This window comes from Pelophylax lessonae (genome assembly GCF_965119305.1).
Source record: "Pelophylax lessonae genome assembly, chromosome: 1".
Taxonomy (NCBI): Eukaryota; Metazoa; Chordata; class Amphibia; order Anura; family Ranidae; genus Pelophylax; species Pelophylax lessonae.
Genome location: NC_138768.1, coordinates 436,000,941 through 436,027,968, shown reverse-complemented (window position 1 = coordinate 436,027,968; position 27,028 = coordinate 436,000,941). Strand labels below are relative to the sequence as shown.

At 44.2% G+C, this 27,028-nt stretch overlaps 1 protein-coding gene across 1 annotated transcript in view; it reads left to right on the top strand.

Annotated features, from left to right (window-relative positions):
• The first annotated feature begins 5,477 nt into the window (after positions 1 to 5,477).
• Positions 5,478 to 27,028, top strand: part of GRHPR (glyoxylate and hydroxypyruvate reductase) — a 51,858-nt gene continuing 30,307 nt past the window's right edge. The window contains exon 1 of the mRNA XM_082265256.1: positions 5,478 to 5,634. Coding sequence (XP_082121382.1) covers positions 5,549 to 5,634 — 86 coding nt within the window. The 5' untranslated portion in view covers positions 5,478 to 5,548. The remainder of the gene's footprint in view (positions 5,635 to 27,028) is intronic.

Below are 27,028 nucleotides of genomic sequence, written 5' to 3'. Positions count from 1 at the left end.
CAGCAGTATATAGCAGTCTTGTGACTTCTATCAGTGTCTGGTTAAAGCTTCTGGGAGGAGTTTTCATTCTACTCTGACTGTCCTATGAGGCTGCAGGACCCCTGACACTCTTTTGGACAGTGCTGATTGGCCCTGTGCTGATCACATGAACCCTCCCAAGGGAAAAAAAAAACTCTCTAGCAATACACACCAAACTGAGCATGTGCAGATTGTCCTCTCAGGGCCGGCACTACCTATAGGACACTTAGGCGACGGCCTTGAGTGCACATCAGTCAGGGGTGACCAACCTGCCACTGTGAAGGGGCCCGCCTGTCCATTAGTTCGTTCCGCCGCTGAGAGGGGCTAGTTGCACCACTGCTTGATGGGAGGGTGGCCACCGTTGTCTGCTCGCCGCAGAGGGGAGGCTGAGCAGTGTCTCTGCGGACTGCCCCACCTATCCTCTCCACCCATAGCTGCAGAGCGAAAAGCTGGCTGGAGGCTTTAGGGAGGCGGAAATTAAAGGAGAAAGTCAGCTGAACAGCTGACGACCAATTCAGTGAAGAGGGAGGAGCTCTGCCCTCTGCTAGGAGACCCATGTCAGAAGAGGCATACCTGGAGGAATGTATATGGAGGCACAGGCAAAGGCACTGAGGCTGAGCGGCCGTGCCTGAGGGGGAATCAGCCAAAGACAAAGTGAGTAAGAAATTGCCAATGCAATTGATCCCATCCTCCACCACCACGGCCTCTTGCTGATCCCACCACCCCCACAGATCTCATCCCTGATGAGGGGGGTGGGACCAATAAGAGTAGCAGTGGTGTGGGGGAGGATGGCACCCCCCCATCACCACTGCCACTGATCCCCCCTCACCACTGCAGCTGCCACTGATCCCTCCCCCCCCTCACCACCACCGCTGTCACTGATCCCACCACCACTGCTGCCACTGATTCCACTCCCCTCACCACCACCGCTGCCACTGATCCCACACCCCTCACCACATCCACTGCCACTGATCCCACCCTCCTCACCACTGCCACTGATGCCACTCTCCTCACCACCACCGTCACCACAGCCAGGGCTGCTGTTAGAAATCATGGGGCCCATTACAGCCTACCTGACCTGCTATTCATCCAGAAGCTATCCCCCCTACCCTGCAGCAGCTGGCAGGAGGAAAGGAGAAGAAGCCATCAGCGCTGCTGGAGGGGCACAAAAGGCAGTAGGGGGAAGGAAGTAATCAACAGTGATATGGGGGGGGGGGGGGCATTTGTTAGAACAGATTTCCTGTAGTCCCCCCCTCCCCCCGCAGCAATTGAAAACTGGTAGGAAGGGAGAGAAGATGAAGCCGGCAGCGCTGCGAGGAGGGGCGCATACAGGGGGGCCTGGGCAGCAGGGCAAAGGGGGAGTCTGATCATGAACACGAGGGGGTGATCAGTACAGAGGGGGGCAACTGCAGGAACCAATGCCCTGTATGCCTCTCCCTGCAACAGCTAAAAGCCAGCAGGAGGGGGAGGAGGATAAGCCAGCTTTCAGCTGCTGCAGGGAGACCCATACAGGGGATCGATCCCTGTCATTTACCCCCGCCACACCAGTCACCCCCCCTTTCCATGATCCTATTCCTCCTGCTTCCCGGGCCCCCCTGCTGAACTGATGGGGATTGGGCCCCCCTACAGGAGGCCTGTACCCAGCTTACTCCTTTTGGCCCTGCTTCCTAGCCAAAGAAGGGGGTGGGGGGATAAGGTTTCTCCTAGGGTGTCAAAAATACTTACATAACTTCATTGCACAGCCATTCACTGGAAAGTTCAGTCTGCTGATTTTCCTTCCCCAGCTCTTATGTAGAGAACAGAGGGAGTATGAAAACTTTTTTGTTAAAAAAAAAGGGAAAACATTTATTTATAATGTTTTTTTATAGCTGTACAAAAATGTTTTGCCTTTTATTACAATTTTAAACTGAATGGGTTGTTTTACAAGGTGATCATTTACACAAGTCTCTCCAACTTTTTTAAAAGATTCTTGCACTACTTTGGTCCAACTTGGGTGCGATTTCAGCCCTTGTACAGGCTTCTAAATAGCATCCAAGGCGGATCAAGTAGGAAGGAAGTTGCAGGGCAAAGTCGCAGGCAAAGTCATACGACTTTGCCATCGCAGCAGTGTGAACCGAACCTAATGTAGAAGCACACCCCAGTGCCTTATACATAACCAAAATCTACCTATTAATATTAACCTATAATACGTAATCTGAACATTGAAGGTGAACCTAGAATTTAGCTCCTTAAACCCTAAATTAAAACTAAATTCTATTAACCCAAACATAAGCCCATTATTAAAGTATCAGGACGGAAATTTCCCAGTCCTGCTTCATATGCACCTGCTGCTGAATCTAATAGGCCATACACACTATACAATTGTCTTTAGATTTACCAAAACCATATAATATGAGGTCAAACCTAAATTTAACCTTTCAATTTGTATGCAATCAAGCAGGCCCTTGCAATACATAGTAAAGGTAAATCTAAAGGAAATCTAACAACAAAAGTTGTATAGTGTGTATGCAGCTTTACCCAGCAGATTTGTCTGCACTGAAATTAACAGCATCAAATCCTCCTATTCCTCTATCATGCACTTTAGTGCATAACACTCAAAACCAAACCCACTTGCTTTGGAAAGGAGTATGAACCAGGTGTATATCAAACGTTCAGTTCACTTTGGATTGGTTTAGCAACCAACCGTACTGTCAATGTCATTATTAGCTAAGATAAAGATCTACGTAACTTTAAAGTATTCTGAAGCCTTTCCTGTACATGTATATCGTCTTGCAGCTTTTTAATATATTACATTTTATTTCATGCAATAAAACAATGAATTAATCTTAAAGTTGTTGTTCTGTTTTGTTGCTAATTATGCAAAAATATTCACTAATAATAATTTAAAAGGAAAAAAGTATGCGTGCATAGAACTACACTATACTGTATGTAGTCCAGTGATAATTCCTTCATAACTTTGTAAAACATTAGAGGAAAAGTGTGGGATAGCAAAAAATAAAAAATAAACACACATACTTACCTCTATGCTGCAGCATCGCTTCCATGCTGCAGCTGTCCCCTGCCACCTCTAATGCCTGGTACACACAATGAGAGTCACAGATGAATAATCCCTTTTTTTTGTTGCATGCTAGTCTCATATCGAAAATGAAGTATGTAGCAGAATACATATTGGCTTAAAATTTATGAAGTATTCTGAATTCTATTTTTTTTTTTTTTTTTTTTATGTGTTTTATAGCAGAAAATAAAAATATTGTGTTTTTTTGGTCTTTTTTTAGCTTCTAGCAAGAAAAAAAAAATCAAAAGATTATCAAATACCACCAAAAGAAAGCTCTGTTTGTGGGGAAAAATGTATACATTTAATTTGTGTATAGAGTTACATAGTTACATAGTAAGTCTGGCTGAAAAAGACACAAGTCTATCTGGTTAAACCAATACAGGAAAAAAAAAATTATATATATATATATATATATATATATATATATATATATATATATATATATATATATATGTGTACAGTATCTCACAAAAGTGAGTACACCCCTCACATTTTTGTAAATATTTTATTCTATCTTTTCATGTGACAACACTGAAGAAATGACACTTTACTACAATGTAAAGTAGTGAGTGTACAGCTTGTATAACAGTGTAAATTTGCTGTCCCCTCAAAATAACTCAACACACAGCCATTAATGTCTAAACTGCTGGCAACAAAAGTGACTACACCCCTAAGTGGAAATTTCTAAATTAGGTCCAAAATGTCAATATTTTGTGTGGCCACCATTATTTTCCGACACAGAGCTTCACATGTTGCCACTGGAGCCCTCTTCCACTCCTCCATGATGACGTAGTGGAGCTGGTGAATTTTAGAGACCTTGCGCTCCTCCATCTTCCATTTGAGGATGCCCCACAGATGCTCAATAGGGTTTAGGTCTGGAGACATGCTTGGCCAGTCCATCGCCTTTACCCTCAGTTTTTTTTTTTAGCAAAACAGCGGTCGTCTTGATGAATGAGTGCTGCCAGCATTGCTGCAGAGGTTTGAAGGGGTGTGGGGTCAGCCTGCCAGTGCTCAGACCATACGCCGCACATTGCATCAACTTGGTCTGCATGGCTGTCATCCCAGAAGGAAGCCTCATCTAAAGATGATGCGCAAGAAAGCCCGCAAACAGTTTGCTGAAGACAAGCAGACTAAGGACATGGCTTACTGGAACCATGTCCTGTGGTCTGATGAGACCAAGATAAACTTATTTGGTTCAGATGTGTCAAGCGTGTGTGGCGGCAACCAGGTGAGGAGCACAAAGACAAGTGTGTCTTGCCTATAGTCAAGCATGGTGGTGGGGGTGTCATGGTCTGGGGCTGCATAAGTGCTGCCAGCACTGGGGATCTACAAGTCATTGGGGGAACCATGAATGCCAACATGTACTGTGACATACTGAAACAGAGCATGATCCTCTCCCTTCGGAGACTGGGCCGCAGGGCAGTATTCCAACGTGATAACAACCCCAAACACACCTCCAAGACGACCACTGCCTTGCTAAAGAAGCTGAGGGTAAAGGTGATGGACTGCCCAAGCATGTCTCCAGACCTAAACTCTATTGAGCATCTGTGGGGCATCCTCAAATGGAAGGTGGAGGAGTGCAAGGTCTCTAACATCCACCAGCTCCGTGATGTCATCATGAAGGAGTGGAAGAGAACTCCAGTGGCAACCTGTGAAGCTCTGGTGAACTCCATGCCCAAGAGGGTTAAGGCAGTGCTGGAAAATAATGGTGGCCACACAAAAGATTGACAATGTGTGCCCAATTAGGGCATTGTCACTTAGGGGTGTACTCACTTTTGTTACCAGCAGTTTAGAAATAAATGGCTGTGTGTTGAGTTATTTTGAGGGGACAGCAAATTTTCACTGTTATACAAGCTGTACACTCACTACTTTACATTGTAGCAAAGTGTCATTTCTTCAGTGTTGTCACATGAAAAGATATAATAAAATATTTACAAAAATGTTAGGGGGGTGTACTCTCTTTTGTGAGATACTGTATATGCACAAAATCGCTACACATGTATAAACATTTCTATAAACGATACATGATCTGTGACAAAATTAAGCTAACTTAAGTGAAAACTAAAATAGAAATTCCAAATTCATATGCATATGTATATCAGTGAATAAACAAAAAGAAAAAGTCCAAAAACAGTAAAGTCACAATGAATCCCAAACAAACAAACATGACATATTATCAGTCCCTGATATTTACAGCCAGTTGTAAAAGTCACTGATTTTTACAAACTGTCAGTAAATTTACTGACGGCTGGCAACCCTAGCCCAGTCCCATGTGTATGGCAAAGATTTGGGCAGCTCAAGGTTTTGTCAGGTTTTCATGAAGTAGCGCTCGGTTACACTAGATGGCGCTGTGGTATGTAGAGTGTATGGAGCAGTCCTGATCTGTAGGCTCGGGAAAGAAATGCAGTTGACCTCCTTGCAGTCACAAGAGCCCCTCCTCTTCTCCGGTTTTCTCCTTCCTAGTCCTAGCAGGCAATGAAAGCAGCACAGCAGATCATGAAGGTGTTCGTGAGTAGGAGGCTACCCCCGGAGGGGCAGAAACTTTTATCCCAAGGTGAAAAGTGAGTGTCCTTTGAGGTTGCTTTACTATTTACTGTATGCAGCCTATGTTCATTTATTATACCCTGTCAGGTTCAGGGAGGGGGGGGGTGTGGTGGGAGTTTAATAAGCTGTGTAACCAATCAACTGCTATCTTATGTCTGTTCAGAGAATGAAAGAAGGAAACTGATTGGCTACTATGCACAGTTTCTCCATTCCTTCTTGGAAGTAGCAGCTGCTAGGGGTTCTGTCTTTGATGAACAGTTAAAGTGGACTCATGCCCATCCTAAAATGACATATAAGTCATTGTGAAAATTAAATAGTTTTTTGTTTTTTTTTAATAACTGATATGTTTCTTCTTTTTCTACTTCCTGGTTTTCCTGAGGCACTGCTGATGTAGCCAGGACCTTGCTGGTTCCCCCCTTTAAAGGCCACGTGACCAATGTGGCATCTGATCTTGCACATGCACCATACCATATGTGTCAAACACAAGGCCCGTGGGGCAAATCCAGCACTCCAGGCCATTTCATGTGGCCCTTGCCCCTCTTCTGCATCTGCTGCACCTTCCTCATCTCTGCCCCCACCTTCTCTCAGCAGACGGCAGCAGAGAGGAGGACAGAACTCCTCTGCCAGATCCTGTGCAGCCAAGGTAAAGAGAACTCGCTGCTCCAGGTGGAATGCATGAGCCTGATGGAACCTCCGCGTGAGTGCTAGCCCCGGCTTGCTTCCGTGGATAGCATCAGGGTAAGAAGAAACGGCTGCACATCACATTTTTTCCAAATGCCTTTTATTAACTACTTCTGATCCGCGCTATAGCCGAAGTACGGCTACAGCGCGGACTCTAATTTCCGGGAGGCCGTCTTTATACAGCCTCCCAGAGACAGGCTCCCCGCGCGCTCCCGCGAGCGCGCATCGGGGAAAATCTGTGTCAGCCGTGTCCCTTGGACACAGCCAATCACAGATCGTGGTAAATGGCCAATCACAGCGGCCATTTACCACGTGATCGGCCCATGCAATGAGAGATGATCTCATATGTAAACATATAAGATCATCTCTCATCGCCAGCTCTCCTCCCTCACACAGACACTGCATGTGAGGAAGGAGCAGAGCCGATCAGCCGTTCGGGGACACAGAGGAATGTAATCAGGGCACTGATCACCAGTGCCCTGATTACACAAGGTAAATAAAATACACTAAGTGCCCGCCATCAGTGCCCATAGTGCTTCCAGTCAGTGCCCATCAGTGCCTGCTCATCTAGGCACTGATGAGCACTGACTAGCAGCACTATGGGCACTGAGTGTGGGCACTGATGGTGCCACCCGTCAGTGTCCATCAGTGCCACCCATCAGTGTCCAGCAGTGCCGCCTCTCAGTGCCCATCAGTGCTGCCCGTCAGTGCCGCCTCTCAGTGCCCAGCAGTGCCACCTATCAGTGCCGCCTATCAGTGCAGTACAGATAACTAAAAGGAACAACGGTGTCATTGGAAACTTATCTGAGAGGCAGAAATTGCCCATTGCTCAAGGAACCCCTAGCAACCTCAGGAGGAACCCTGGTTTAGAAACCCTGGTCGAGGTAGATGCCTTTTACACAGTAAAGGGCTTGACAAATTTGCCTGAAATCTAGGAGCCAGCTAAAAAAAGTTAGGAGCCAGTTTTTTTTTTTTTAAACCAACAACCAAGCTTTAGTTAATAAAACGGATACTAAACTTACACATAAATACGACTAGAACCCCACTCTCTTCTATAGCGCAATTGGATGGAAACAGACTGTCTGTCTCTTTCCATCCGCTGCCATCTGATCCGATCCACGGTCGGGATGGATAGAAAATAGAACAACCATCCGTCTGTTTTTGGCGGACAGGATCAGATGGCGGCAGATTACTGCTCCATAGAGGAGAATGAAGGGTCCGATCAGGTCTGCCTGAAAAACTGACAGATGGACCTGATCAGACAGCCCTTGTGAAAGGGGCCTTCGGCTGTGGCATGGCGATGCAGAAAAAAAAAATGTATGTGTGTGTATATATATATATATATATATATATATATATATATATATATATATATGTATGTATATATATATATATATATATATATATAATATAATTTTTTTAATAATAATTAAAAAAAAAAGAGAAAAAAATTATTATTTATTTTTTTTAAATTTAAAAAATAAATTAATAATAATAACCACACTCCCTGTCCACTTACCTTTTTAAGCAAAGGTAACTGGATATAGAGATGAAGCCTGCAAAAACTTCCCTCTCATCTCCTCTTGGGAAGGAGATGGGAATGCATTGAGAACAGGCAGTGGAAAGTCATTACTCCCGGCCACCACAAGAGGGCGCCAGTTCCCCATCGGAAGCCTCTCTCACTCACAGAAGAAGGCCGAAAAGCCGGGGGCTCAATTTTCGGATGGCGCGGAAGTCCGTGCACTCGGGGAGGAGGTGGGGGCGCAAAAGGGACAGGACACCTCCTGCAGGGCACCCCAGGCGCCAGGTCGCTAATTCTAGTCGCAAATGCGACCTGGCGCCCGGGGTTTGTTGAGCCGTGTATATATATATATATATATATATATATATATATATATATATATATATAATATGCCCTTTAGTGAGCATTGGCTTTTTTTTTTTATAGATGAGGGGGAGAAGTTTCATTTTAAAATAGTTAATTTTTTGAAGAAGAAGCAGTAGACTTTCATTTTGCGGTGTACATACCTATAAATGTGGATTTTGATAGAGACATCTTTTAGGTATGATAAATAACTCATCATTTGGCCTTTTACTTTTTTTTTTTTTTTAGCCCCTGGTGTGTGAAACACACAATGTGAGAACACAAAAAAGTGCAGAGGGTGTACACATGGTCCTCCTCCAAAGAGGAAGGAACCTGACAGGGACTGAGGTACTTACTGGCCCACCTGGCCGAAAGCAGGGGAACCCCGTTCTTTGAGAGGACTGCCAAAACAGTCCACCCCAAGTACTGGGTGGGGCTTCCCATTAGGGAGACCCCATGAGAGAGCATGAACCAGACGCGAAAGCCATGTCCACCTCCTCCCAAGACTTTCAGGGCAGGCCCAAGGACCTACACCCTCCATATAAATCAAGATGAGTAAAGTGCACGGTGCCAGTGACAAAAACACACATATAAAATAAGCGTATTTTGATTGGTTTGCGCAAAAGTTATTGCGTTTACTAACTACGGGAAAGATTTATGTCATTTTTATTGTTTTAGTTTTTTTTAACTAGTAATGGCGGCGACCTGCGACTTTTTTTTTTTGCTGGACTGCGACCTTGCGGCAGACAGATTGGACCCCTGACTGACATTTTTTACACTTTTGGGGGTACCAGTGACATTACTACAGTAATCAGTGCTATAAATATGCACTGTTACTGTAAAAATGACACTGGCAGGGAAGGGGTTAACTTTACTTATTACATATAGTTACATAGTAGAGGAGGTTGAATAAAGACAATAGTCCATCCAGTTCAACCTGTGTAGGTGTGTGTGGCTGTAATCATCTCACATAGCCCTGAATGTTCTGATCCTTGAGATGTACGTCAAATGCCTCGTTTCCACTGAGCGGAACGGTTCGGGTCGGTACAGTTTGGAAGGGTTAGAATGGTCCGGTCTATTCAGGTGAGCGTTTCCACTGCAAGTCAGGCCACCAGGGACCATGCGGGGTTTACACCAAATGAGGTGTTTGTTTTGCTCTTTCATTTGACGTGAGCATTGATGGTTTCCTGTCCGCCAATCAGAGGACTCTATCGTGTGACGCCAGTAGCTCCGCCCTAACCGTACCGTACCATTTCCTATGGCCCTACATCTGAAGCAGGACCAGGAATGGTGCGGTTTGGTTCGGTTGTATGGGCCACTTTCATAATGGAAACACTCAAATTAGCATACCGTACCGAACCGACCCGAACCGATCCGCTCAGTGGAAACGAGGCATAAGAGTCTTTTGAAAGTCACCATACTTCCCGCAGAAACCACCTCTTGTGGTAGAGAATTCCACAATCTTGTAGCCCTCACAGTAAAGAACCCCCCACGTTGCCTGAGGTTAAAATGCTTCTCCTCGAGTGTCACTTCGGCTTGGGGGGCGTGCCCGGAAGCGGTCATGTGATGACACGCTGAGCTGGTCTCCGCTGAAGCTCCACACCTCCACTCGCTAAACGCCCATACCCGCTGGGGCTACACGAGGCAACGAGGAAAAGACGCTAGGGAGCCGGGCGTCCAACGGAGGATCTCCCGCAAGCCACGAGCACCCGAACTATTGCTCTTGTGGCTAGAGACAGGCCAACAGGCAGTGGAAATAGCCGCGGCTTTACTCACCAGCGGACCGTCCACCACCACTGAGAGAGCTGGGTGCCGGAAGGAGGCAGCGCACCGCAGCGGTCAGAGGAAGAGAGGCGGCTGATTAGGGGCCACATCGGAGGGGGGTGGCTGGCCGAGGCTTGAGAGGCGGTGGAGTTTTGCCCCACTACCGGCGCCCTGCACCGTCGGGGAGGAGGCTGGACTTTGACTGGAGGAGTCCCTGGATGGAGGAGTGAGCCATCCGGAGTGCAGAGGTACTGTGCCGATGACGGAGGGGCAGGGACGCATGGTCCAATGTGGAGTTGTTGGAGGATGGCCAGCTGAGGTGGGAGGAGAGGCAATAGTCACCCACAGCATAGCGTGGTGAGCCTAGGAAACCAGCCTCATCCCCCCTTTTCCCTGAGGATATTGGATTCGGCAATTGAAGAGGAAAAGGAAGGAAATTGCATTAAAACTAAAAGCTTATGCAGCACAAGTTACACAACCTGTTGAGAGGTGAAGTGAGAAAAAGCCAAACTGGGAACTGTGAGTACTGTGAAATATATTAAGCGGTAATAAGCATGTATTGATGCAATAGAACTGTATGCTTTATACTTGCTGAAGAGAGTGTAATAGTCTGTCAACTTAACAATAACAAGAGAAAAGGTGTCCTTATGAAGAGAGTGAAAGGGACGGGAGGCTATGTAGGATAAAGAGAGAGGATGACACTCACTAAGAGAAGAAAAGGAAGAAGGAGTACAGGAAAAGTGCAGACAAATAAAACAGAAGGAGAAATTGACCGTTTCTTTTCTAACAGCCAGAAATCCGCTAAAAGTGTAAAAATGGCATCTGCAATCCCAGAAGCTAGCGATACATCAAACTTAGTGGACACTTCACCCTCTACAGAAGGGGAGGCTAATAGCCTAAGGGTTAGCCAAAGAGAGATACCAATATCCTGTATACTCACACAGACGGCTACACAAAATTCGGAACTTAAAGCCATGTTACAGGCACTCCCGACAAGAGCAGACATAGAACAGATGATTAACAGAATAGAGGAGAAACACCAGCAAGAAATACAAGAAGTTAAAAAAAGACTTACAGGCTATTACAATCCGGTTAGGAGAAGAAGAGGCCTCAATTAGCGCAATGAAAGAAAGATTGTCAGCCCTAGAGGCAAAACGAGATATCCAGGAAAAAACACAGGATGTATTAAAACTACAGTTGGAGGACATAGAGAACAGAAGTCGCCGTAGTAACCTGCGGATACGCGGAATAGCTGAAACTATTAGCAATGAAAAACTAGTGGAGGTGACAAAAGAAATATTTAAACAAGTCTTAAAGGACAAATATCCAGGAAATCTAGAAATAGAGTCCACAGAATTCTTGGCCCTAGAAGCAAAGAAGAAAGGAGACCAAGGGATGTGATCTGCAAAATACACCACTATACACATAAAGAAACGATTTTGAGATCAGCATGGGAAACCCAAGAGATAATAGTGGAAGGAAAACCAGTAAAGATATTTGCAGATATCTCTGGGGGAACGTTGCGGAGAAGGGCGATTCTAAGGCCATTACTGGAATTGGCTAAGAAGGCAGGATGCACCTATAGATGGGGGTTCCCCTTCTCCGTGACGTTTCGCAGAGATGGTAGGTATTTCAAACTCCAGTCGTACCAGGATAGAACGGCATTTTTCCGCTTTATAGAGACAGAACCTATACAGATTGATAATTGGCTGCGACATATACCCAGAGAGGGACCCTTTGGGTATCCTCGACAACAACAAGAGAAAGAGAGAGACACATTGGGAGAAGAAGAGATAAGAGAGAGATGAACAACATTAGAAGAACTACGACAGGAATGGGACTCTTGTAACTTTTAGGGTGTCTTATAGACGTATTAGTGGGGGATGGGGATTTTCTTTTTTTTTTTTTTCCCCGTTAAGAAGAGAGAAGGAAAAAGGAATGTTCTTTTTTTATATATTATCATTTATTTTTTCACAGTTAGGAGGAAGGCGTTGTTGGTAATATTCCCCTCTAAATTAAACACGCAAGATATATTGGGTAATCATTTTTTTTTTTTTTTCTTCACTTTTGGGAGGAAGGTATTGTTTGTAATTCCCCCCTTTAAATTAAGCATGCAGGATACAAAATCCCCCTTGTTTTTTTTTTTTTTTTTTCTTCACTTTTGGGAGGAAGATGTTGTTTGGAATTTCCCCCTCTAAATTTAGCACGTGAGGCACAAAACATTTTTTCCCTTTTTTTTTTTTTCACTTTTGGGAGGAAGATGTTGTTTGGAATTTCCCCCTCTAAATTTAGCACGGGAGGCACAAAAAAAATTTTTTTTTTTCCTTTTTTTTTTTTTTTCTCTTGTTTCACTCTCTTTTTGAGGGGAAATAAGGCAATAATACACTAAGACGTGACAGTATAAGAAATTGCATGAGATAACAGTATTTATATAAAGATAAGAGAGTTATAAAGTAATTAACTATTTTTTTTCTTGCCGCTGCATACATTGGGAAAAGAAGGGAAATCCTCCCTAGAAAAGAGAGGAGAGTTGGAAGTGACCCCAGAGGTAGTGGGCTATCAGAATTGCTATAAAATGAAGAGGTATAGAGTGGGGGTGTGGGGGAGTAGCGGAGAGTCACGCCGGGGTAGTCCCCTATTTAAGAAATCCACACAAGGTGCACTGTATAGTGCAGTGTGAGATAAGGATAGGATTACTATCCAAATTGGCGAGGAGAAGAGCCGGAACCTTGAGGAGCCGGAATCTTCTCGTCGTCAATTGGGGAGGGGTTTTTTTTTTTTTACCTCGAACAGAGATGGAGGACTGAAAAATCACATCTCACAATGTCAAGGGACTAAATGTGCCAGAAAAAAGACGGGTACTACTAAATGATTAAAAAAAATTTAAAATTAGTATTGCACTACTACAAGAGACACACTTCAGGACAGATAAAATATCCTATCTTAAAAATAGCTTCTTCCCATACACATATCATTCTACGTATATGCAAGCAAAATCGAGAGGGGTATCTATATTGATAGCAAAAAGTGTCCCATGGACTCTCCAGGACAGTAAACAGGACCCAGAGGGAAGGTTCCTATTTGTGAAAGGATTAATAGGCGAATTACAGGTAACATTAGCAACACTTTATGCCCCTAATAATAGACAGGATGTGTTTATATCAAGAACCTTGACTAGCCTTGCGAGCTTCTCAGAGGGCCAGCTGATTCTGGGAGGGGACTTTAATGCCCCATTGATACCCGCGGTAGACACCTCATCTGGGACTACAGCACTCTCCACCGGAATGAATAGACGAATACTGAAAACATTATATAAATCTCAGTTGATAGATGTGTGGCGTCTACAACACCCCTCGGATAAAGAATATACGTTCTTTTCAATACCGCACAAGAACTATTCTAGAATTGATTACTTTGCAATACCTCATGCTCAGCTACAGGCAGTGAAAAAAACGGATATTGATAGTATCACCTGGTCAGACCATGCACCTATAACAATGGTGTATAGCCTAACAATGAATCCACTACGGATTAGGCAGTGCTGGAGGCTGAACGAGAGCTTATTGCAAAGAGAAGAAGTATTAAAAGAAGTAGCACAAGAGCTGAAAACCTTTTTCGAGATTAATGATCAAGCTGACTGCCGTATGGGCACCCTTTGGGAAGCACATAAGGCAGTAATAAGAGGGATTTTTATCAAGAATGGGGCGCGTATTAAAAGAGAGAAACGAACAAATGACACAATTGCTAGACAAACTTAGAGAGCTAGAGATAAAACATAAACAGTCATCATCGGATAGAATACTGATGGATCTAACAGCGATTAGGAAGCAGATCACGGATTTGCTACATTATAAGGCCAAAGCAGATATACAAAGATGGCGTAAATGAAATAATGAAGCAGGAAACAAATGTGGAAAACTATTGGCTAGGACTGTCCAGGAACAGAAATTGAGATCATATATACCTCACATAGTAACACCCGAGGGGATTAAGAGAACTTTACCAACACAAATAACAGAAGTATTTGAGAAATACTATGCCTCATTATACAACTTAAAAGGGGAGCTACCCACACAAAGGGAAATTGAAAAATATTTAAACCAGTCACATCTACCTAAGTTATCGGAGGAAGAACGGGACTCCTTAGAAGCAGAAATAACTATAGAAGAGATACAACAAGCAATGAATTTAATGAAGCCAGGGAAAGCACCAGGGCCAGATGGCCTAACAACACAATATTATCAGTCACTGTTCCACATTTTGGGCCCATACCTGGTAAAGTTATTTAATGCAACAGAACTAGATGGGACGTTAACTAGAGACACACTAACGGCACATATCTCATTAATCTTAAAGGAGGGTAAGGACCCAGCTGCTTGTAGCAGCTATAGACCAATATCCCTACTAAACATGGACTTGAAGATATTCACAAAAGTACTGGCAGATAGGATGGCAAGAATATTACCAAAATTAATACACTTAGATCAGGTAGGCTTTATGACATCAAGAGAAGCAAAAGACAACACAACAAGAATACTTAACTTGATACAAATAGTAAGGGAAGAGAAGACCCCGTGCGTGGTGTTGAGTGCGGACGCAGAGAAGGCCTTTGACCGGGTGGGCTGGCCTTTCCTGTTTGCCGTGCTCAAATATATTGGGTTGGGAAACTCGATGATAGACAAAATAACCAGAGTCTACACGAACCCAATCGCTAGGGTGAAAGCTAATGGGATATTATCAAAGGCATTCCTAATAAAAAATGGCACAAGGCAAGGGTGCCCGTTATCACCCCTCATATTTGCCCTAACACTGGAACCCTTCCTCTGTAAAGTCAGATTGAATCCAGATATAGAAGGAGTAAGAGTAAAGGGGAAACAGTACAAGATAGCCGCTTACGCGGACGATATGTTATTTTCATTAACTAACCCAGGCATCTCATTGCCAAATCTGATACAAGAACTTAAAAGATATGGGGCCATTTCAAATTTAAAAATCAACTTTGGGAAATCAGAGGTAATGGGAGTAGAGATGTCCACGGCCCAAATACAATTACTGAAAAATAACTTTAGTTTTAAGTGGAATGAAACGGCAGTGAGATACTTGGGAACATATATACCGGCGAAACTAGAACAGGTATATGATCTCAATTTCTTGCCTATGATAGCAACCAAGAGACTCCTAGAAAAATGGCATGGAGGGATGCAGTCATGGTTTGGTAAATGTAATCTATTGAAGATGATAATACTGCCAAAATTCGTATATCTCTTTTGAGCGCTACCGGTGAAGATACCAGGCAGATTTTTTAAGGCGATACATTCCCTATTTGTAAAATATATCTGGTCTTACAAAAAATCACGAATAGCACGGGAGATTCTGACGTTACCTAAAAAAAGGGGGGGTTTAGCATTGCCAAATGTACAAGCATATTATCAGGTGTCCCACATAAGCAGAATCTTGGACTGGTGGCACCACTCGGAGACCAAACTTTGGGTAATGCTTGAACAAGCACAAACAGAGGTAAATTTGAAAAGAGCTACATGGTGCTATCAGGACCTTCCCAAAAAGTTAAAACACCATTCAATAATTGGAAATACATTACGGATCTGTACGAGACCAAATGTATACCATAAATTGACGACAGATAGATCTCCCTTGTTTCCAATATTAGGTAACCCCCGATTCCCTCCGGGACTAGACCATAGACAATTTTCTTCTCCTCCAGAAACCCATGGGCCCTCTCCTTCTCCCCAGCTACCCAGGGACCCTCTCCTTCTCCCCCAGCCACCCAGGGGCCCTCTTCTTCTCCCTCAGCCACCCAGGGGCCCTCTTCTTCTCCCTCAGCCACCCAGGGGCCCTCTTCTTCTCCCCCAGCCACCCAGGGGCCCTCTCCTTCTCCCCCAGCCACCCAGGGGCCCTCTCCTTCTCCCCCAGCCACCCAGGGGCCCTCTCCTTTTCCCCCAGCCACCCAGGGGCCCTCTCCTTCTCCCTCAGCCACCCAGGGGCCTTTTCCTTCTCCCTCAGCCACCCAGGGGCCCTCTCCTTCTACACCAGCCACCCAGGGGCCCTCACTTTCTCCCCTAGCCACCCAGGAGCCCTCTCCCTCTCTCCATCCACCCTGGGGCCCTCTCTTCCAGCCACTCAGGGGCTCTATCCTTCTCCAGTCACCCAGAGGCCATCTCCTTTTCCCCTAGCCACCCAGGGACCCTCTTCTTTTCCCCTAGCCACCCAGGGACCCTCTCCTTCTCCCTCAGCCGCCAATCTTTTACTTGGGAGATTTCCCTGACTGCGCCCTTCTAAATGTTGATGCTCCGCCACTGGCCGCGAGGCCCCTGTAGGTGTGAGGCCTTAGGCGACCGCCTAATTTGCCTAATTGGAGAGCCGCCTATGCTTCCGGTACACCGAATACCCTTGGATATTGGCCAGCCAGTCATGTGAGGGGTCGAACCAAGTCTCCGGTATTCCCACAAGGTCTATGTCATCCTCATGTACTAACATTTCCAACTCCATCCATTTTATTAGCTAGGCTCCTGGCATTAGCCTATACCCCTCTTAGTTTTACGGACGTTAAACGTGATTGGCGGTTATGTTTATTCCTGTTTAGTCTGAGCTTTTCCAGCACAGACCTACCAATTGACTTTATGTCCCTACTGTCGCTGCTGACCTTACCACTGCCTTCAGTCCTTTGCTCCCTCCTGACTGACTCTACTTCTGAGCCCTCCCCCCGTCTCCTAGTTTTAAAAGCCCTGGTGATCAAGGGGTTAAGTATGTCCCTAGGGGCGTGATTCTAACTGTGGGGGGCGTGGCTTGTGATGTATTCACAGAGACATACGATCCTACATAGCAGGATCGCATAGCCTCTTTTATTACTTTAGTGAGAATGACAGACAGCTGTGTTTACATCAGCCGCCTGTCCTTTTCCCTCTCCTGCAGGAGAATGTGAGTGGCCGGCGGCCATCGGAGCCGGCGGTCACACGCGCTGGCTCCCCAGGGAACGACCGGAGGCGGCAGCGCGCGTTTGCCCCCTAAAGGCTCGTGGGCGAGCGACATACCCCTACATCACTTTGCCTGTAAGTGGCTGACTGCCGCAGTAAATAGTTGTGCAGCGGTCGGCAAGTGGTTAAGGTCCGTGACCTGAAATTTAAGTGCACAGACAAATTTCCTAATTTGCATATTTGTCGCAGTTCAGTTAGTCAAAAAGTATTGAATCCAGTGGCTCAGCATAGCAGCCAAGCAACCAGCAATTTTTAGAAGGTGGTAAACAGTGGCAACCCCATAGGTCATGGCAAGACTTGTGGACACAGACCATAGTTGTGATAAACCCAGGTGTAACCAATAAAATAGAATTGAAGCCATAGCTTGTTTTTCCATTTTGGATAAGTAGGGGCATGGGGGGGGGGGGGTTATAGCCTGCTGTCAGTAAACACCTGTCAGGTGTGCTTGCTGGGCGTGCTGTATTAACTTAGCTACATACAGTATACAGCACTGTGTGCAGTTGGATAGGGACTGCTCAGTTATTCACATGGAGCTTGAGCTTTGTATTTTATGAGTGAATACAAAGCTTCCTCTGATTGGCTGAAGTGGAGATATTGATGTCATTAGCCTGCCTCTCTGCCTCAGCCAATCAGAGGAACCTTTGAATTAATTCCATTTTGTCCATTTGAGTCCATTTTGTTTCAGGCATCGGACGGGAAGTCCCCACCCCGCTGCTGGAACACAGCACTGTATACTGTATGTAGCTGGGGCTACATACATTTAATACAGTGCCCACAACAAGCACACTTGATCAGCTTGGACTTGGACCAGCCTGGCGCAACAAAATGTTTAAAGGGAAATTAAAAGTGGAGTTTGGCTTCAAACACAGATTTCAATAGGGGTGCTGGCTGTTACAAGCTGTTAGCAGGCTTAAGCATAATTCAGTGCATGTTAAAAGCCTGCTGAAGTCTGGTAGCAATCCCAATAGGGCAGAATGTATGTTCAAAAGTCATTCATAAAAGTTGTGAGCAAGCAGACGGTTTATTGCAGAAGAAGCATAATTCTCTTTTGCAATAAAACCAACTTGCCTACGTGTTCACAATTTTCTTTGGCATGAACACTGAACTGATCAAAGCACACCTCAGTGCCAGCATAATTAAACTCTCATGTGCATGCACACTGGCCAATCAGGATGACAAAAGAAAACGGGGCCAGCAAGGTAACTCGGACATCATATCACTAGAGCAGAGGTAATTGTGGACTTAATTCCACTTTTAAAAGTTAAACTTTTCATAACGTGCTACGCCCATATTCAGTGAGCTGTGAGTGCTGTGGAAGTTCATTGAGTCTTCCTTTTAGAATGTATTGGCTTCCTCGTATAAGGTACGAGCAAGCCAATACACTCACAGATCTGCAGGAGACCTGCATGGCATCAGCAATCTGCTGATCGCTTGTTCAATGCTTTACAGGCTCTGAAAACAAAAAATAATAAATGCACATTTTTTACCTGCAAAAAAAAGGGCATTTATTATTTTTTGTCAAAAGGTGAACTTATCCTTTAAGGTCTGTGTTTAACCACTTGCCGACTGCCTACTGCAGATATATTGCAGCAGCCTGACTCGGCTACGCAAACAGATGTATGGGTATATCGGCATTACATCAACTGTACAGTTCGTGCGCCCGCCCCCATTAGGAAGCCGATCCACGCAATTGCTGCTGGGCACCCACGATCGCTCTCCGCTGAGAGAGAACAACGGCCTGCTGCTGTAAACACAGCAGACCGTTGTTCTCTCTGGAATGAACACAGAGCGTCTGTGATCCTCCTATTTAGGATCACAGGTCTCTGTGTTGATTCCACAAGTCCCTCCCCCATACAGTTAGAAAACACCCCCCTAGGCTCACACTTAACCCTTTGATCACCCCTGAGTTAACCCCTTCCCTGCCAGTGTCATTATTACAGTAACAGTACATATTTTTTTAGCACTGATTGCTGTAGTAATGTCACTGCCCCCCCCCCCCCCCCTCAAAAGTGTAAAAAATGTCAGTTAGGGGTCCGATCTGTCCGCCGCAATGTCGCAGTCCCGCTAAAAATCACAGATCACCGCCATTACTAGTACAAAAAATAACATAAATCTTTCCCCTAGTTTGTAGATGCGATAACTTTTGCGCAAACCAATCAAAATACGCTTATTGGGATTTTTTTGTACCAAAAATATGTAGCAGAAAACAAATTGGCCTAAAATGATGAAAATATTTGATTTTTACATTTTTTTTTTTATTGGGAATGTTATATAGCAGAATGTAAAATATATATATATATATTTTTTTTTTTTTCAGAATTGTCGCTCTTTTTTTGTTTATAGCGCAAAAAATCCCAATACTTTATTTGGGTACAGCGTCGCACAACCGCGCAATCGTCCGTTAAAATAACGTAGTACCGAACCGCAAAAAATGGCCCGGTCATTAAGGGGGTTAAACCTTCCGGTCCAGAAGTGCTTAAAGCGGTAATAAACCCCCAAACAAAAATGTATCATATTGCAAATTACTAACCGTTAAATGTGGTAGCTGCATTCATTTTTTCTTTTAGAACGGGTTCACACTGATCTGACATGTAAGTTGGATGATTTCCGATCCGACTTTGCCCTACGACTTCATGTCAGACTTCCATGCGACTTCAATGAACAGGATCCGATAATCCAAGCGACTCCTTACAAACGACTCCTTCTTACAAACGGAGGGAGACAACAGGAAGTGAGGAGAAATCTAGCTCTAAGAAGGGAAGTTCACTCCTGTAAGAGTTATCATAGAAAAAAGTTGTTTCCATTGAAGCTTTATCACCAATCCTTGTTTCCACAACAACCCAAAATTTTCAAAATCCAGTTGTCATAGGGACAGAAAACGAGGTGAAATCTTCTGAACAGTGGTACATTCAGCAAAAGATATGGTACAGGGGTGTTAACCCTTCCCTATGCTATCCAATAAAAATTAAAAATTATTCTTTTGGCTGGGATTACACTTGAAAAATGTACCTGTTCTGACTTGCAAACAAATTTGACTTAAGAACAAACCTACAGACCCTATCTTGTTTGTAACCCGGGAACCGCCTGTACACAGGTTTTTTACAAGTCTTTTATTAAAGTAGCTCCGTGTCCTCTCCCTCTGAACCCTTCTCCCTTTGGTTATTCTCTATCTGGTGATGTCTTCTTCCTCCGGCTCTTCTCTCTGCTGTTTTCTTCCTCTGGTTCTTCCTCCAGTTCTTCTTCCAACGTTAGGTCCCGCTGTTGTTAGCTACGGCGTGTTCCATTACTTATATAGCAATGGGGCGTGGCCATCTGGTGATGTCATCTGGAGACCCCCACCCCTTGTGATGTCACTACCCCCATCATGCCTCGGGCGGTGACATCATGTGGTGCCCCCTGTGCAATTCCCGTTGCCAACGCGGGACTTGAATTTGGTGCTGTCTGTTCTTCAGCAGCCTCCTTTTGAGAGCATACGGGATATTCCTTTGCTTAGGCTTTCTTAGAAAGTTACTTTCCTGGTAGCTGTCACTTTTGGATTGGAGGGTATCTGAGTTGGCAGCTTTGTCCTGTAAGCCTCCTTATCTGGTTTTACATAAGGACAAGGTAGTGCTTCGACCCCCTCCTCCTTCCCACCGAAGGTGGTGTCAGATTTCCACTTAAATTAAGAAATTGTCCTTCCTTCTCTGTGTCCTCATCCGTCGCACCCTAAGGAAGTGGTTCGCGCGTTTCGCATGTATCTTTCTGTGGTGGCTGCTTTTTGGAGGCCTGATTCTCTTTGTGCTCACAGATGGTCCGAAGAAGGGCTTGGTGGCCTCTTCTGCCACTATTTCCCGCTGCCATTTGGCAGATGATTGTGCTAGCTTATGCCATTAAGGGGCAGGAACCACCCTTCCCTGTTACGGCGCATTTCACCAGGACGGTTAGCACCTCCTGGCAGTATCAGCATCAGGCGTCTGTTTCTCAAGTTTGCAAGGTGGCGACCTGGTCACCTGTAAACACGTTTTACTAAGTTTGATACAGTTGATGTAATGCCATCACCTGATGCTAGTTTTGGCAGCAAAGTTGTGCAGGTGGCTGTTTAGAATTTTCTGGGCACCTTTTGGGGTGTTGGCATGTTGTCCTGGGGTATGTCTCCATTAATTGAACTGCCCACCTTTCATTATGGCACTGCTTGGGGACATCCCTGTTTAGTCATGGATAAAGAAGAAGCAGCTAAAATGAACATGAGAAAACTAGATATTTTGTTACTCACCATAGAATGCCTTTGTCTGAATTCATTGACGGACACGGCACCCACCCCTCTATGGAGTTATTCTTATGGACATTGCTGCTGGCTGACTGGAGGCCTATAGCAGAGAGGGGGTTTTTCATACCCAGAGAGGACTAACCATAGGAGGTGCTGATTTTTTTTTTTTTTTTTTTTTTTTTTAGTGTCCTACTCCTGTAGGCGGGGCAATAAAACCCTGTTTAGTCTTGGATAAAGAAGCAGCAGCTGTGCCCGTCAATAAACTAAAGAGAGGGATTTTACATTGAGTAATAAAAAAAATCCTGTTGTCTCGTATATGGGGTCCGAAGCTACACCCAGCGCGATGAGATAACCGCCTGACTGATGCGTTGCCTCCAATCGGGTTTCTCAAAGGCTCAGGCTGGTAGTCAGCATCACGCTTTAAATAGGATGCAGTCTATGCTGTATTTTGGTTTCATCTGACCAGAGCACCTTCTTCCACATATTTGGTGTGTCTCCCAGGTGGTTTGTGGCAAACTTTAAACAACACTTTTTATGGATATCTTTAAGAAATGGCTTTCTTCTTGCCACACTTCCATAAAGGCCAGATTTGTGCAGTATACGACTGATTGTTGTCCTATGGACAGAGTCTCCCACCTCAGCTGTAGATCTCTGCAGTTCATCCAGAGTGATCATGGCCTCTTGGTTGCATCTCTGATCAGTCTTCTCCTTGTATGAGCTGAAAGTTTAGAGGGACGGCCAGGTCTTCGTAGATTTGCAGTGGTCTGATACTCCTTCCATTTCAATATTATTGCTTGCACAGTGCTCCTTGGGATGTTTAAAGCTTGGGAAATCTTTTTGTATCCAAATCCGGCTTTAAACTTCTCCACAACAGTATCTCGGACCTGCCTGGTGTGTTCCTTGTTCTTCATGATGCTCTCTGCGCTTTAAACGGACCTCTGAGACTATCACAGTGCAGGTGCATTTATACGGAGACTTGATTACACACAGGTGGATTCTATTTATCATCATTAGTCATTTAGGTCAACATTGGATCAGTCAGAGATCCTCACTGAACTTCTGGAGAGAGTTTGCTGCACTGAAAGTAAAGGGGCTGGATAATTTTGCACGCCCAATTTTTCAGTTTTTTATTTGTTAACAAAGTTTGAAATATCCAATAAATTTTGTTCCACTTCATGATTGTGTCCCACTTGTTGTTCATTATTCACAAAAAATTATAGTTTTATATCTTTATGTTTGAAGCCTGAAATGTGGCAAAAGGTCGCAAAGTTCAAGGGAGGCGAATACTTTCGCAAGGCACTGTATATAAACTACTTAAAAAATGATCAGGTATAGAACTGTTGACCTAAAAATAACCCATTTCTAAACATATTTTATATAACTAAGGTACTAAAGTGGAAGACTATGTATCCAATATGAAAAATATAACATATTTCTTATTTATAAAGACCGCTATATAAGACAACATCCATAAAATTTTTTTAAAAAATTCCTAATAAATATAAAAAAAAAATATTTGAAACCGGAGAAGGAATGAAAAAATGTAAAAAATAAATAAATATTAGAAGGCACCCAGGAAACCCTTAACCACTTGCCGACCGCCGCACGCCGATCTACGTCGGCGGTCAGCCCCTCACAGGCAAAGTGACGTAGGACTACGTCACTAGCTTGTGAGGGTCTAGGGAGCGAGCGCGCGCCGCCGGAGGCGCGCTCCCGCGTGGTCACGGACCCCCCCCCCCCCGCGCGTGTGACCGGCGGACCCGATGTCCGCCAGCCACTCTGCGATCGGCGGGGGAGAGGGAGAAAGTCAGGCAGCTTGTGTAAACAAGCTGCCTGTCATTCTCCCCTCTGTATGAGAGCTGATCATATGGATCTACTACGTAGATCCGTTGATCACTCTGCATACAGCTAAAGCCACAGCCAATCAAAGTTAGAATCACTCCCCTAGGGACACACACAGCCCCTCCCTCTCAAATAAAGTTAACCCCTTCACTACCAGTGTATTTTTACAGTAACAGTGCATATATATAGCACTGATTACTGCAGTAATGTCACTGGTAACCCCAAAAGTGTCAAAAATGTCAGTCAAGGGTCCGATCTGTCCGCCCCAATGTCGCAGTACCGCAAAAAAAATCGCAGATCGCCGCCATTACGCGTTAAAAAAAAAACAACAAAAATGACAAAAATCTTTCCCTTAGTCAGTAAACGCAATAACTTTTGCGCAAACCAATCAAAATACGCTTTTTGCGATTTTTTTTTTTTTTTTTTTACCAAACATAGGTAGCATAAAACAAATTGGCCGAAAATGTTAAAAAATTTTGATTTTTACATTTTTTTGGGGGGGAATTTCATATAAAAAAAAAGGGAAAATATTGCTATTTTTGCAAAATTGACGCTCTTTTTTTGTTTATAGCGCGTGATCAAAAAATCGCACAGGTGATCAAATACCACCAAAAGAAAGCTCTGTTTGTGGGAAAAAAAGGACGCCAAATTCGTTTAGGTACAGCGTCGCACGACCGCGCAATTGTCCGTTAAAGTCACGCAGTGCCGAATCGCAAAATAGCCCCTGGTCGTTTAGCAGCCAAATCCTCCTGGGCTTAAGTGGTTAAAGTGTATATCACTGCTTGTTCCTCTGTGCTCCTGTGCTGAGTGAGTCTAATGGGAGTAATTTTATAATCATCAATCAGCTGTGCACCTGCAGAGCACTAATGAGGAAAGCTGCTGGGCCTGTATCCCTTTTTAGACGTGTTCCTATTGGGAGTATTTCACCATAAATTATCTTTTTTGCAGGGGATGTCTGAAATCTGACTTGCATCTTAGTGCAGACTTCTGGGAAAATCAGTAAACCAATCACACAAGCAGGAAATGATGTTTCTGGGGTGTGGTCAGTACACATTCTGTGTACAGAACACCTCCAGGTAGCCATATTGCATTGCATTTTCAGAAAATTACAGCGGCTGCAGATTGAAAAGGAAATTTTTTTAAATTAACATTCAATTACAATATAACTTGTGTCGCAATTGTATTCACTATATTATTTTTCTTTATTTGCTATTTTTCCCTATGAAAGTGAAGTTTCCCTTTAGGTTTGAACTCAATATTTAGCCCACCATGGGAATATTACCATACTTCTGTGAATTCCCCATGACTCTTTTTGACTCAACTTCCTAATAAAATTGCCACCCCTCCAGTGGTAAAGCAAAGAATCACAAACGCAAAATCTTCTGCGCTTGGAAAAAAGCCTGCTTCAGATGAGTAAGATATATCTCCATCCTGGTTCTAAATGGATAAAGTACGGTCTTGCTGCCCTCAAAGACTGGGGAAGTCTGGAACACTAAAACCACACAAAAGAAACACAGGGCGCACCAACCCATGAAGTGGGGGTGAAGGGCACTGTGGTGATTTTGAAGTGAAGAGCAATTTTTGAGAAGAGACCTATATTTTCTGGGACTGCACATTCACTGGAAGGTGTATGGGATCTTTGGATGAATTGTTTTTCATGAATTCTAGTTTAATTGGACTTTATTTCATTAATATTTATTATATCACTGTTTTTATATGTTTGAATATGCACTATTATAGAAGATTGGAATATATTTAAAACGTGTTATATTATGTGGTAGGTCTGCACTAAATAGAGGTCATGTATAGTGTTTTTTTGCATTTAGCACAGGTGGGTTTATGCAATTTTAGATGTTAGATTTATATATCATTTTAATTTATTATTTGATTCTGTATTGAACACTATATATTTTATTTTTAATATTTTTCAGTATTTTTGAATATTTGAGATTATTTTTGTGGTCTGGAACAGTGTAGAATTTTTTGATAAGCGCAGGTTTTTTTTTTTTTTTTTTTCAATATGTTTGTTTACAAATTACGGTAAATGAAATCATGTTGCACTGTTGAGTATACAGGTTAGAAAATGAAGGTAATTGACAGGAATATTGTATTAGGTTTTAGTCTTTATTACTGATTTTATTCTGCAAGAAAAATGTTTGGGCTTCGGGGGCAGTGAACCAAGTAGCATTTATAAAAGGTGGTCAGAAATGGCAGTACAGGTTTCCCAGGTCAGATTTACTTCATGTGTTCATATAGCCTAACAGGGTGTGAAGCAGCAAACATTGGAAGAGGTAAGTACGAATCTGCAGGAGGGTGGAACACTTAAATGTAATGAGGAAGCTAGAGGGGTGGGCTTCTTAAAAAGAAAAACCTGAACTTGTATTTAAAGTGGTTGTAAACCCTTACATATGCCCAGTGAAGGGACTATCCCCAGGTGATACACAGGGATAAAACAAATTCTCCTACATAAGTCGTATTTCTCTATCTGCAGTCTTCTCCACAGCTGTTCAAAGTGCTGAATATATAAGCTTATCTGAGGGTTCAGAAAAGAGGGTGCAGAGAGCTTGAAGTTACTCTGCAGAGCTCAGTGAGAAGAGCTCTGAGAACCGATTGGAAGGAAGGGGCACGCCCACCTACACACAGGACCAGAGCTGAGGCTGTCAATTGGCTGGAGATTCCTCCCCTGTCACCATTTTTCTCTTGGTGTCAGGAAAACTTGTCAGAAGTGATTGATGCTGATAGCAGAGGAACAAAGCAGCAGACAAAAGTGACACTTAGCGCTCCTAATTGAGACACTCACTATACTATACTCACACTATAGAGGGATATAATTTCTTTGCATTTCCCGTCTGAGGTTTACAACCACTTTAAGGCATTTTTCACACTTATGCAACTTGTCCTGCGATTTGGGACTGCAAAGTTGCATGACAAGTCGTACCCCATGATTTCTAATGAGTACTGTTCAAATCTGTGTGACTTCAAAGTAGTCCCTGTACTATTTTAGTCCGACTTTGATGGGACTGGAGGTCCAAAGACCTCAAGACTACACAAGCATTGCTTTAACCACCTGCCGCCCGCGCTATAGCCGATAGACGGCTACAGCGCAGACTTGAATTTCCTGGAGGCCGTCTTTAAACGGCCTCCCAGTGACAGGCTCCCCGCGCTACCGCGAGCGTGCATCGGGGAAAATCTGTGTCGGCCGTGTCCCTTGGACACAGCCAATCACAGGTCGTGGTAAATGGCCAATCACAGCGGCCATTTACCACGTGATCGGACCGTGCAATGAGAGATGATCTGAGATCATCTCTCATCTCCAGCTCTCTTCCTCACACAGAGACTGCAGTGTGAGGAAGAGGAGAGCCGTCAGTGGTAAGGGGAACACAGAGGAATGTAATAAGGGCACTGATCACCAGTGCCCTGATTACACAAGAGAAAAAAAAAATGCCATTACTGCCCACAGTGCCCACACTCAGTGCCCATAGTGCTGCCAGTCAGTGCCCATCAGTGCCTGCTCATCTAGGCACTGATGGGCACTGACTAGCAGCACTATGGGCACTGAGTGTGGGCACTGATGTTGCTGCTCATCAGTGCCACCCAGCAGTGTCCATCAGTGCCGCCTCTCAGTGCCCAGCAGTGCCACCTCTCAGTGCTCATCAGTGCCGCCTATCAGTGCTCATCAGTGCGGCATATTAGTACCTCCTCATCAGTGCCACCTCATCAGTGCCCATATGTGCCACCTCATCAGTGCCCATCCGTGCCGCCTCATCAGTGCACATCAGTGAAGGAGAAAAATGTATTTATTTTCAAATTTTACTCACAGAAAATAAGAAAAACTTTTTTTTTTTTTTCAATAAAATTCAATAAAAAAACCAGAGGTTATTAAATACCACCAAAAGAAAGCTCTATTTGTGTGAAAAAAATGATAAAAATTTCATATGGGTACAGTGTAGCATGACCGCGCAATTGTCATTCAAAGTGTGAGAGCACTGAAAGATAAAAATTGGCCTGGGCACAGTGGGCAG